We start from the raw sequence: 13149 nt of genomic DNA, 5'->3' as shown, positions 1-13149 counted from the left end.
ATTGTATGAGTGAAGGGCCGTTAAAGGCCATTTATATTGTACAAACAGAGGCACAAATTAGAGAGGGCATGGTAATAAGGAGAGGGGGCTTATGAGTGCTCAATTATGAGCCCAGAACCCACTTCTATTTTAGGGGGATAGAAAACACATCAATCTTGCTTTTAGAATATTTTCAATTAAAATGAACAGCACATGGCACACTAAGAAACAGCCAAGGCTGCGGCCATGTGGATTTTGAATAATTCTTACGTACCATCTCAGTATCAAAACTGATATATGTATAATGGGCTGAAATATAATTTGAGATCCCAGAAGACCAAGGTCCCTGAGCTGCATAAGAAATTCTAAAGGAAAAGAAATATAAAACTGGACCATCTGTTTCACTTTTCAGCCTGCAACCTTTAGAGGAGAAGATTTGGAGGAGGATGCTGTTTAAACCTGAATAGGGATGAAATATAGTACATAAACTCACAACATATCATTAACTTCCTCTCTCCTAAGCACAATCAATAGCGTCTGCAAGCCTAGTTCTGCATGTTAAAAACAAAGCACAATGTTAGCTGCACAAGGCATTCACTTCTCTCGACACCAAAACAATAGTGGGTAGATTACTCTCCGGCCCTAGGCAGTGCCTCCTGCCTAATTGGGGTGAGCAAATGGAGGCACCCACTCTACCCGGGCAAGTGTTTGGGGAGTGTAATTATAGTTTGCATATGCAATGATATCCTTATGAGCCCAGTTTGCACTTTCTTTAGCCACTACTCTCAGTGGCTTCATAGCGTGTTTTTTATCCATACTTAGGAAAACATTTCAAGATCTCTTCCCCGGGGATCCCTGGGTGGCGCCTCGGTTTGGCGTCTGCCTTTGGCCCAGGGCGCAATCCTGGAGACCCGGGATTGAATCCCACGTCGGGCCCCGGTGCATGGAGCCTGCTTCTCCCTCTGCCTGTGTCTCTGCCTCTCTCTCTCTCTCTCTCTCTCTCTCTCTCTCTCTGTGACTATCATAAATAAATAAAAATTTTTTAAAAATTTTAAAAAAAGATCTCTTCCCCAAAGTTACCTTTTCCCTTATGCAAAATACCGATTTTAGAATTAGAACTAACCAGGCATCAGTGTTCACATAATGCTCATAGAGTGGAAAAGCACTAAATAAAGCAGTGAAGGGTGGCAGGAATGAAATGCCTTTGGTCTCAAGGTAGAGAAACCACTACCCCCCATGAACTTCTGCAAACCATGATTGTATTGGATTTTTGGCCTCTCTTTTTCAGGTGGTGCTAGTCTTCTCTCTTGAAACCTTTGTAACTATTAAGGCTGAAGTGCCATTTAAAGAAAAAGGAAGGCAAAGAAATGAGCTATAGGAAGCCATGGTGAGTCATTTGTCAATGAATCCTTTCTTGAGCTCATTGGGGAAGCAGGCTTCAGGGTGATGGGATCATAGGCTTTATTTTGAATTTGTCTGTTATAACCTTAAAGCTTTCTTCAAGGGAGATACATAGGGTTCATGTCCGATACACAATGTCTGTTGCTATGGAAAGGTTTGTACTTAACCATATTACGGTGTTCTGTTAGAAGCAGGGAAGCCAGAATATCAGTTCATCTCTTTTTTAAAACTGTGTGTTTTATGGGCTAAAACAAAACAAGAAAACATGTACAGCACATACTTCTGACATTGGGCAACAATTTTAAAGGCCTTTTTTTTACCTTGTATGTCTCAAGAAGCTGTTATGCTTTTAAAGATCCGTGGTAGCCTCTTACTACAGAAGTTAGTAGTCACGTTACAGATACCAGTTACTCACAGTATGTAATCAGAGCTCCTCTGATATTTATGTCTTTAAATTCATTTCCGTGTTGCATTTCTCATTTCCACCTGAGTGTCTACTTTTGGCACATTATCTAGTACTGCATTCTTGGTGAACAGTTTCAACACAAAAAGATGGTACGGTGAGTGCTTGCTATTCAGGAGTCTTCTGTTCAAAATAGAAAAGTGAAGCGTGCCCTAACATTAAAATTTTGGCTTTCCTGAGAAAATGCGACAGTTGGCCTAAACACAATCTAAACATTTTCAACTTTCACGTTTTTCTTTATTTCACTCATTGCAAAGTATTGTTTGTTTCGTTTTAAGACAGTAATTTCCACTCAGCCTCGTGTCCTCTTCTGGTGCAGCTCCTCTAGTATTTACGGGCTGGGGGGGCGAGGTTGGAGGGGAAGGAGTGACCACACATCAAATAAAGAGTGAACTGAAAAAAAAAAAAAGACAGTAATTTAGGGGCACCTAGTTGGTTCAGTCAGGGGAGTGTGCTTGGGATTGTGAGTTTGGGGAGAGAGATTACTGAAATAAATAAATAAATAATGTTTTAAAATACCAGTAATGTATTGTGTGGTGCTACCTCCTACACTTGTAAGAAAACATATTGGTTCCCAGCATGGACCGTAGAGGCAGGCTGCCAGAGTGGGAGTCCAGATATGTATGCCATTTGTAGCCTGTGTCACCTTGAGCAAGTTTTCTTAACCTCTGTGTGACTGCTTCCACATCTATACCACTGGGATAATAATACTACCTATTTAATAGGGCTGAAGTGGGAATTAAATGATAGGGATCTGGCAAAGCACTGAAAATAGTGCCTGGCACATGGTAGGTATACAGTAAGTGTTGGTTTATTACATTATTGCATGTCTTTTTTATCTTTTTAATTTTGTCTTTTTCTATGAATTTTTATTTTTGTCTTTTCCTATGAATGTGGAGTCATTTCCCTAAACTCAGAAGCATTTAAGATGGTAGAATTTGGGTCATTTTGGCAGGATGTTTGAGAAATATCTGGGGCTGAGGGGCTTTCCTCTGCCCCACAAATAATTCTAAGACTATAATTGACAATTGCCTTGTAAGTCTAAGGAAAACTTGGCCTTTTGATCTGGAGTAGTATGATTTCTTCTTTGCCCATTGTCCTGCTAAAATCTCTTTTTGATTCTAGATAATACAAATGTAAAAATAGTTTGTCTGTATATATATGTGTTACAGAGGCCCTTACATTTCTATTTACATCAATGCTTTATTAACAGTCCTTATATGTTATTAAATGCAGAAGGAGGTTTAAAATAATTTTGATAATCCACTCCAACATAAGCTCCAACTGGTTTTTACCAGTATCCCAAGTATAATAAATATAGAGATACAGAAATAGACAGGGAGCTCCATTTATGGTATATCCAAACCGATGCGTGAGGATTTGGCTAGACCTGGAAATTGGCGGTTAGTATTTGGCATTTCTTCACAACCAGCAGAACCATTATTAGTAGGCTTGTTTTATTTACTTGGAACATAATTTGGTACAGTCAAGTTAATCTGGCTACCATTGAAGGAAATTTTTCTTTAAAGGCTTTTTTTCTCCCCACATTTCATTTATATACTACCTCTAGTGAGGTCACATTCCCCTGTAAATATTATCTGATTTATTCTCATAACATCTCTAAGAGATAGAGTGCATTTGGCTGTATTATTAACATCTGGGGTTAGAAGATCCACCTTTACTTTGTTGGGAATCACTGAAAATAAATCTCATGTAGACACTAATGGAAAATATAATAGGAGATAAATACAGGTATGTCTGCAAATGAAGATATTTTCCCACCTTTGAAATCTGTTGACTAAAAAGATAAAAATTGGAACAACTTATGATGATTGAATAGTAATAAAAAGCAGCATTTAATCTAAATCTCTCCTTCCTGTGATTACAGCATGCTAAATATTACTCAATACTAGAGAGTCTGCTGATGAGCTATGTAAATGTTTTCCAATAAAATTAAATAGATTAGATTTGGGAAGAGAATGTTAATGTTTCTAAGGCTTTTAAAAGAGTCGTCTTTATTTTTTTTTTTTGGAGAGTCTTCTTTAAAAACTTTTCTGAAAAATATGTGGTTTCAGACTGTGTCTGTGTTCTGGGTCCTAGCAGAGTGAACGCCATTATTTCCACGTGGTTAGAACAGGCAGAGGCAGCCATCATGTTTGAGAAGTTCTTGTCATCTGTGATCCTTTATTGTTAATTCTCTTCATGTATGTTGCCTGCTGCTTTGTCTTGGTTGTCAGAGTTTGTTACTGAGACAAGAGTAAGATCATCCTGCTCTGACAGTCGCAGATTGAGTTGGCATGACGCGCCATGAGGTGAGTCTAATTGCTGTTAATATTGGGAGGATGCATAATCCTATTAAAAAGAAGAACAGTTATAAAAAAATAAATAAGTGGAGGCAAGTCTAGATTACATGAAAGAAGGACAGCTTGATGAGGGAAAACCCATTAACCTGAAAGGAAGCAGTTCTTTGCTTCCAATTTAGCAGTTGTGAGCAAGACCGCATTCATACTAAATCAAAATGGAGACAATTTTTTTGAGTCACTTATAGACTTAAATATTAGGTTTTCTTATATGTGGAGAAAGAGACCCTACTGTGATTCCTAATTATTAATAGAATATCAAAATGCCACATTAGGTATGTTTCTAGGGAAACTTTCATCTTGTTCCCTAGGTGTTATTAATGAGTCAAAAAAGGTAACTTTATTTTAGGTGGAGAGAACAATACAATAAACCAGAGCTTCTCAAACTCCAATGTGCTTGTGCCTCGTCCTGAGATCGAGATTAAGTTGTGGATTCTGATTCAGAGTTCCTCAGTGGGGCCTGAGATGCTTCATTGGAGAAGCTCCCAGGAGATACCTGTGCTGCTCTCAGGTATAACTCTTTTACAAAGAAATCCAGACAATTACAGTGTAACTTATTTTGCCATCATTTCAGGAAATTAAATGGCAATTGGGATAACAAAACCAAGTCATTTGCTTTGCAAATGGAAATGGAGAGAACAGATCTATTTAAAGCTTCAGGGACTCCTTTATAACTTTTTTTTTTTAAAGTAAGCTCTACACCCAACATGGGGCTTGAACCCTGAGGTCCAGAGTTGCATGCTCTGTGCCTGGGTGGCTCAGTCAATTAAGTGGCCAACTCTTGATTTTTGGCTCAGGTCGTGATCTCAGGGCTGTGAGACCCAGCCCCATGTGGAGCTCCTTGCTCAGGCGGGAGTCTGCTAGATGATTCTCTTTCTCCCTCTGCCCCTCTCACCATTCACGTACTCTCTCTCTCTCTCTCAATAAGTCTTAAATAAAAAGAGTCACATGCTCCACCCAAGGACTCCTTTAAGGACAACTTGAATTACTGGTAAGGTTGAAGCTGTAATGGAACAGGCAGAAAGGCAGAAAGTCTCCTGGTTCCTTTTGGAGCTTCATTCATAGCCTCCTTCAATACTCCTCTTCCTGGTAGTCATAGTTATTAGATGGCTACATGGACCTATTCTGTTCATACGATAGACTTCTCAACTTGCATTCATGATACCTTAGTAAGAGAGAGCATTGTGCTGGGGCACTAGGGTGGCCCAGTTGGTTGAGGATCCAGACTCTTGATTTTAGCTCAGGTCATGATCTCAGGGTTGTGAGATTGAGCCCCAAATAGGGCTCTGTGCTGGGTGTGGAACCTGTTTAAGATTCTCTCTTCCTCTCCCTTTGCCCCTCCGGACAGCTCGCGAGCACATGCATGCGCTCTGTTCTCTCTCTAAAAAAAAAAAGAGAGAGAGAGAACGCATTGTACTTCTTCCTCTTCCCACAAACCAGGTTGTTAAGAGAACACTTAACGCTGCAAGCACCTGACAGCGTGCACATTTCACCCATTTAGCCTTTCCCCAGGACATGCTGTTTATTGGTGGTTACATACTGGTAAGATCATCTGACACCTCCCAGCATGAAGTCTGGTGTTGTGGGCTCTTGAATACATTAATCTTCATCAGACCTCAGATAGCTGAATAAGAGGGAGAATTCAAATAATTAAGAATACATCGTAGTGAGAAGAGCTTTAAATGGGTTTCAGAAACTTGACTGCACAGTAAATATTCTGAATTTGGGTAATCACAAGCTACATTTATTACTTATCTGGTAAATATGTAGGGACACCATTAGCAGAGGGTAGGAAAATGAATTCCAACTAAATGAACAGTATTTGGAGGTATTAGTCTGCTCAGGCTGCTATAACAAAATAGCATGGCCTGAATGGCTTAAACAATAGACATTTATTCCTCAATTCTGGGGCTGGGAAATGCAAGATCCAAGTGCCAGCTGATTCAGTTCCTGGTAAGGAGGGGCCTTCTCTCTGGTATGCAAGTAGCCTTCTCCTTGTGTCTTCGAGTGCCTGAGAGGGAGAGGGTGGTCTCTCTGCCTTCCCCTTCTTATAAAGCTACTGATTTCCTTCTGAGGGAGCTAACCTTATAATGCCCTACCTCATCTAGCCCTAAGTACCTCCCAAAGGCCAAATACCATCACATTGGGGTAGGGATTCAACATGTGAATTTTGGGAGGCATTGTTAAGTCTATAGTAGTGTACTAAAGGCTGGTGAGATGGTGGTGACTTCGTAATTATAACATGAGCACAAAGGTGAATACTTTTTTGTTGCTTTTCAACTTATATATATACCTTTTTACATTTGTTTTCTCTAAAGCTGCAGGTGTGTGTGCGTATCACACTGATGTCAAGTCTGGAAATACGGTCCCTGGTGATAATGCCATCACAGTTTTGAAGGCTACTCATTCTAAAATCAATTTATTCTCCTACCCACAATACAACCTTTAAAAAAAATAGTTGTGATGAATTTTCTGACTAACTCATATAATCTTACTCTACGAAGACAAATTTAGTCCTACTTCACAAAGACAAATATACTTCTAGCATGTTAGAAAAAAAAATCTACACCTTCTAGTACTCACTAGAAAGTGAACATGGCAGACAAATGTGGCATGAAAAGACTTGCTTATATTACTATTTCCAGTACAAATTCATGGAAGTGATGAATAAAATGGAACAACAAACTGCCCAGATGTCAGAAACAAAACAAGAAGCCAAAGCCAAAGCAAAAAATACAGGCCAATGCTGCAGGGACCTCTGGGGGTTTTAGCCTTGGGTAAAGGCCCTTGGGGATGAGGATGGGCAGAGGAGGAGGGAGAGCTGGAGGCAGGAGATAAAGCCTTAGACTCACTGGGCAGGGAGACTGAAGCCCGTCCCTTGCAGAGAGCCCAGAGCCTCAGGAGAACTAGCAAAATTCCACTCATTGGCCAAAGGAAAGAGCAAAGACATTTGCTATATTTGAGCCCAAGAGTGGGCAAAGGCCAGGGAAGGGACATCATTTGAGAAAAACTGATCCCATCCTAGGCCATATCCTGAGAGGATTTAATTTATATTATTTGCTTAGAAAGCTAGCTGTAAGTCCATTTTCTTGGAGAGCACTCTCTAAGTCAATAAATTAACATAAAACTACATCCAGAGCCATGGGAGTCCTTAGGAATCTGACAGAAGCAGAACCCCCTTTCTGTAAGATCACTTTCACGTTATGTGGGTCAGGAACTAGTCAGTCAGCTAAGACACCATAACAAAATGCCACAGACTGTGTGTCTTAAGCAGCAGAATGAGGCTAGAAGTCCAAGATCAAGATATTAGCAGGTTTACTTTCTCCTGAGGCCTCTCTGCTTGGCTTACAAACAGCTGCCTTCCTGCCACATCCTCACATGGCCTTTCCTCTGTGTGTGCATATCACCTCGATGTCTCTTGCACTATTTTTTTTTTTTTTTGAGGAGGGGGCAGAGAGAAAAAAATTTTTTGAAGATTTTATTTATTTACTTGACAGAGTGCAAGCAGAGGGAGAGGGAGAAGCAGGCTCCCCACTGAGCACAGAGCCCATTGTGGGGCTCGACCCAGGACCCCAGGATCATGACCTGAGCCAAAGGCAGGCACTTAGCTGACTGAGCCACCCAGGTGCCCATGAAAGAGAAAAAATCTTAAACAGGCTCCACAACCAGCATGGGGCCCGATGTAGACCATGATCTAACCACCCTGAGATCATGACCTAAGCCAAAATCAGGAATCAAATGCTTTACTGAGTCACCCCAGTGCTTCTGTCTTATAAGGACATCATGAGTCTATCAGATTACCCTTATTACCTTATTTAATCACCTCTTTAAGAGGCACCTGGCTGGCTCAGTTGGTGGAGCATGCAACTCTTGATCTTGGGGTTGTGAGTTAGAGCCCCATTTTGGGTACAGAGGTTACTTAAAAAAATCTTTAAAAAATCAGTGCTTTAAAGGTTGTATGTCTAAATACAGTCCCATTGGGGGTTAGGGCTACAACATATGAGTTGGGGGTGGGGGACCTGGTTTAGTCCATAACAGAAACCTCTCCCAGAAAAACAGCTGAACCCCCTGAAGATGAATTCACAACCACAACAGCAAAATGTTACAAAGTACATAAGGAATGCCATCTTAGAGGAGAATTATTAGAGGCAAAAATCAAGAGACTTTGCACCAAAACAACTACAGATGGAAGAACAAAGATCAGACACTCTAAAATAAAAGGAATAAGCAAAGAGATCTTTAAAAAGAATTGAATATGTAACAAAACCACATGATGTCATAGAAATAAAGAATAGGCAGATCTGGAAAGAAACAAATGGAATATTTAGCAATGGAAATTACAGTCATTACAATCCCACTGAATGAGTTAAATTAGCATATTAGACACATTGAAAGAGAAAATTAGCAAATTGGAAGATATAGTTGAGGAAACCACCTTGAATGAAGAACACAGAGAAAGAGGTGGAAGAGATGAAAGAATGGTTCAGGGTGTGGAAGACACAACGAGAAGGTCCAACAAGCACCTGTTGTGTCTCAGGGAGACACAGGGAGAGAGGAACAAATGGGAGATGGGCAATATTCAAAAAGTTAATGACAATTTTCTATAATGAAATATTAGAATCTAAACATGGAAGAAATACACTGATTCTCAAGAAGGAAAAGCAAAAGCAAATGTCTACCTAGTTTGAAAAAAATCCAACAATTCCAATACTTCCCACAAAAGAAATCTCAATAAAAAAAAATTGGTTTCATACAGTACATGTGCTCTGATCATAATGCAGTAAAATTAGAAATTAATAAAAAACAATAGCTGCTAGGAAAATGAAAATGACCATACACTATCAATAAAAGGACTCTGAATGACACAAACTATATCAACACATGCATTGAATCTCTTAAAATTATGGGGCACCTGGGTGGCTCAGTTGATTGAGCATCCCACTCTTGATTTTGCCTCAGGTCATGATAATAACCTCTCAGGTCATGAGATCGAGTCCACGTCAGGCTCCACACTGAATATGGAGTCTGTTCAAGATTTTCTTTCTACCCCTGCCCCTCCCTCTATGTGCATGCACATGTGCTCTCTCTTTCTCTCAAAAAAAAAAAAATCAGCATCTCAATATATACAAGAAAATGAATCTTTATGGCATTTAGTGTATAGTTGTACCTCATCATTTATAATTCTGGTTTCATAAGCAAATACTTTTCCTTTGCCTCATGGTTATTCCTGAGACTGTCTTGTTAGTTGTGTCTGTCTTTGATACTAGAGAACTATATTTTGTTGCTACTTTACAAAGAGCTTTCACACACATTCTGTCATCATCTAATTTCTCTGTCTTGGTGATATAAATCAGGGAGGCATTTGCAACATCCTTGACTAGCATGCAAATCACCTACCAATCTGTGAAAGAAGTACTGCTGGAGTCAAACATTTCTTACCAACTGATTTTATTTCTTCTGGAAGCCTGTAGAGACTTCATTTGGGCATTCACAGTGAGCACAGTCTTGCAGGGGAAAGTTACTGACATTAGGGATTGAGAAGCTTGAAGACAGTCTTCTCTCACCATTATTAAGTATCAGACACATGCTATAATAGATTTGTTGTTTAAATGATTAAGAAGAGAATGGTGTGAATAGCCCTGAAATATGTGATAATGGAGCAGAGACCACATAGAAACACTTGTTTTTCCTTTAAAATCTATGAAAATTAAATAGACTTATAAGAATTTCTAACATGTTTTGCATAAGAAAAAAATTTCTCAATTGACTTATAAACCACGATAATGTTGGCTTTCAGCTCCCTTAAGACTTAAAATTCTGTGGAGGATTATGTGTGTGTAATTTCTTTTAATAAACCACCCATAGAGGTCTGCTTTGGAAAGATTTAATCTCTGAATGTGTCGAGAATTCTGATTGTTATTCCAGAGAGGCAGGCCTCTGTGCCTTGAGAAGTGTTGCCTGGGCCTAATAACAACCCCAGGCACAACCAAATGGCAAAGCATTTGACATATAATTCTGTTATTTTAATTTTTATTTTTCGGTATATGTTACTGAGGCATCTCCTCTGCTCTTCATCTATATTGCATTGTTTTTACTTGGAGCTGATCTTGACATCAACTCCTTCTATTCACTGGCTTCCGCAAGAAATAGTCCACAATCCTTAAAGATTTGTGGTAGCATCATAAAAAGTTGCATCCCACCTGATGCAAAGTTCAAACCCACAACCCCACTGAACATCTCTTACCCCACCCCTGCCCCACAGTCCTCAGCTATTGGGATTTACCTTATAAGGATATGCTCTGCAACACAGTCTCAGCTGGAGATTCACTCAGTACTCCTGCCCCCAGCATTTCCCCTGAAGTAATCCTATTTGCTACCCACCTTGCCTATCAAGCAGGGCAATTCAGTCACCCCAGTGCCCTAGCTTATGCCAGCACCCAGTAAACTGCCAGCCCTCCTGCTGCAAGAATTTATTCTCAGAGAGCAATGAGGGTTACAATCAATAATAATTCTGTTACATGTAAAAGTAAATGCTTTATTAAACTAGTAATACTGACATTTCCCCCTAAACCATCTTTATCTTGTGAATACATTAAGATGTAATATAAAGTAATTTTTAAAGAAATGCAATCATCTAATGACATTGATTATATTTCAACAATTGTTATTAACATAGCATAACTAAAATTTGAATTTATTTTGGGGTAGACAGAAACTTTGGATTAAAACCCCAGTGACTTGGGATTTCTGAGGAGTTTCTAAGCTCAGTGAATTACCTGAGCCCTTGACTCAGATTTCAAAAGCTTTTAATTCAGTTCTTACCCAAATTAATCTCAGTAGGTGTTCAGTAAATATTGGTGTAATGAATGGGAAGGTCTGTATATGTCACCACCTCCAGATAATCCGTGGGCTGAAAGTCTGCCTATCTTCTGATATGTTTTGTCTTTTTTCCTTTACTTAGACAAAACAAAAACAAAATGTACTGATCTCCCTTGCCCAAACAGAAACAAAAACAAAATAAAAAAATAGAAAAACAAATATCAATAAAATAACAATAATATTTTATATTATAAATAAAAGTGTTCAATGAAATGTTTTCAGTAACAACCCTCATTTCATTGTATTTAAAAATAAACTAAAAATGTTAACCACCAGCACATTATTTTCTCTACCTCCCTTTAATTTTATCAGATTTTAATTTAGTCAGTTTATTACAATGCCTGCAATTTAATAGACTCTTTCATCCAAGGAGTAATGTATTTCTTACATCATAAAGTCAATCAGTTGACTGATAAACAAATAAACCATACAGCATCAAAAACTACTTGGAACTTGAAACAGTGGTTTGTACACATAGGTAAATAGTTATCTTTGTATAAAATGCTTGAGTCACAGGTTCATAGATTTTAGGGGTTAAATTGTAGAATGACATGATTCTCAGAAATTGACAAAAAATGAATAATTTCATTTTATACAAAACAGCCTTTAGTGTTTAGACTACTTCATTCAACATCACTGTGTCAGAATTTCCAGAGATAGCACTTTGATGAGCATTAGTTAAGTAAGGTAGAAACACAGCTGCTGATAGACTGCTTGCCTGGTGGTCCAAGTTCTGGACAATGATGTTCCTATAATATTGTGTATGGAATCTAACAATGATTAACTTTTAAGTCAAGTGTTATTTCCCTCAGAAAATACATAATTCCCAAGGATAGGTGTGCTAATTTGTGAAAGGGAGGAGACACGGATAAAGAGAATCTGGGATACATCCTCCAAAGAGAGAATTGCAGTAGGAAGGATACTGAAAAAAAAAATTGGCAAAGTAATTAAGGACACTTCCCAAGCAAGGCTGGAAATCCTCATAAATGTTCTATGCTTTATATTCTTTTTAAAAAGATTTTATTTATTTATTCATGAGAGACACAGAGTGAGAGGCAGAGACATAGGCAGAAGCAGGCTCCCCTTGGGGAGCCCAGTGTGGGACTCGATTCCAGGACCCTGGGATCATGACCTGAGCCAAAGGCAGACACTTGACCACTGAGCCCCCCAGGCACCCCTATGCTTTATATTCTCAATTTCTTTTATTCTAAAGGTTTCATGAGGGGTGCCTGGGTGGTACAGTGGTTAAGCATCTGTCTCTTCGTTTCACCTCAGGTCCTGATGGCAGGGTAGTGGGATTGAGCCCTGTGTCGGGCTCTGTGCTCAGTGTGGAGTCTGCTTGATATTTTCTCTCCCTCTCCCTGCCCCTCCCGCTTGTGCTGTCTCTCATTCTCTCTCTCTCAAATAGGTAAGTAAAACTTTAAAAAAAGACTTCATGAGACATGAAGATGGTTATCATTATTTGACTTTTCATTGTTCTTTCCTAATTTTTGATTCTTTGTGAAACATAAATCTATCTTTGAGGTAATGACTGTATTAAAGTTACATTGAACAACTATTTTAAGATTAAATAAAATAGGAGAATGCACTTTCGCTGGAAAAATTGATTAAATCCAGTTTCCCTAGTGCGAGAGTTAAATAGAAATGATTTTAAATCAAATTCGCCCTGAATAAGGGGTCTGCTTATAAAACTTGGAATATCCTTTTAAAGTAGAATGTTTATTATACAGTTTTAGAAAAACATAATACGTAAGCCAAGGTGTTAATTTCCTTAATGCTGAATGTTCTTACATATTGATACAAAGGTAAACAAGTCAATTTAAAAACAACAGTTTATTTGAAGTGGAAAAACTGATTGCTAACTGTATACAAAGTTCAAGTTCAGTTATAATTGAACAAATGCAAACTTCTAAAACTGAGAAGTGAATTTTTTTCTTTCATATTGCCGGGGATGAAAATATTGTTTTGGGCTTGAGAAATCTGCAGTCTCAGGTAGCATCAATAGGAGTGTAAATTTAGTGATACAACCTTTTTTGAGAGCCATTTGGCAGGATGTATTAAATTTTA

At 38.7% G+C, this 13149-nt stretch overlaps 1 protein-coding gene across 2 annotated transcripts in view; it reads left to right on the top strand.

Annotated features, from left to right (window-relative positions):
- ARID1B (AT-rich interaction domain 1B) overlaps positions 1-13149 on the top strand; it is a 491955-nt gene that overhangs the window by 8203 nt on the left and 470603 nt on the right. For both annotated transcript variants that reach the window (XM_072767266.1, XM_072767261.1), the window contains exon 2: positions 1268-1366. In XM_072767266.1, coding sequence (XP_072623367.1) covers positions 1364-1366 — 3 coding nt within the window. In that variant the 5' untranslated portion in view covers positions 1268-1363. The remainder of the gene's footprint in view (positions 1-1267; positions 1367-13149) is intronic.

The sequence above is a fragment of the Vulpes vulpes genome, chromosome 1 (genome assembly GCF_048418805.1).
Source record: "Vulpes vulpes isolate BD-2025 chromosome 1, VulVul3, whole genome shotgun sequence".
NCBI lineage: Eukaryota > Metazoa > Chordata > Mammalia > Carnivora > Canidae > Vulpes > Vulpes vulpes.
Note: the sequence above shows the minus strand (reverse complement) of the source record. Positions and strands in the feature narration are given on the sequence as shown.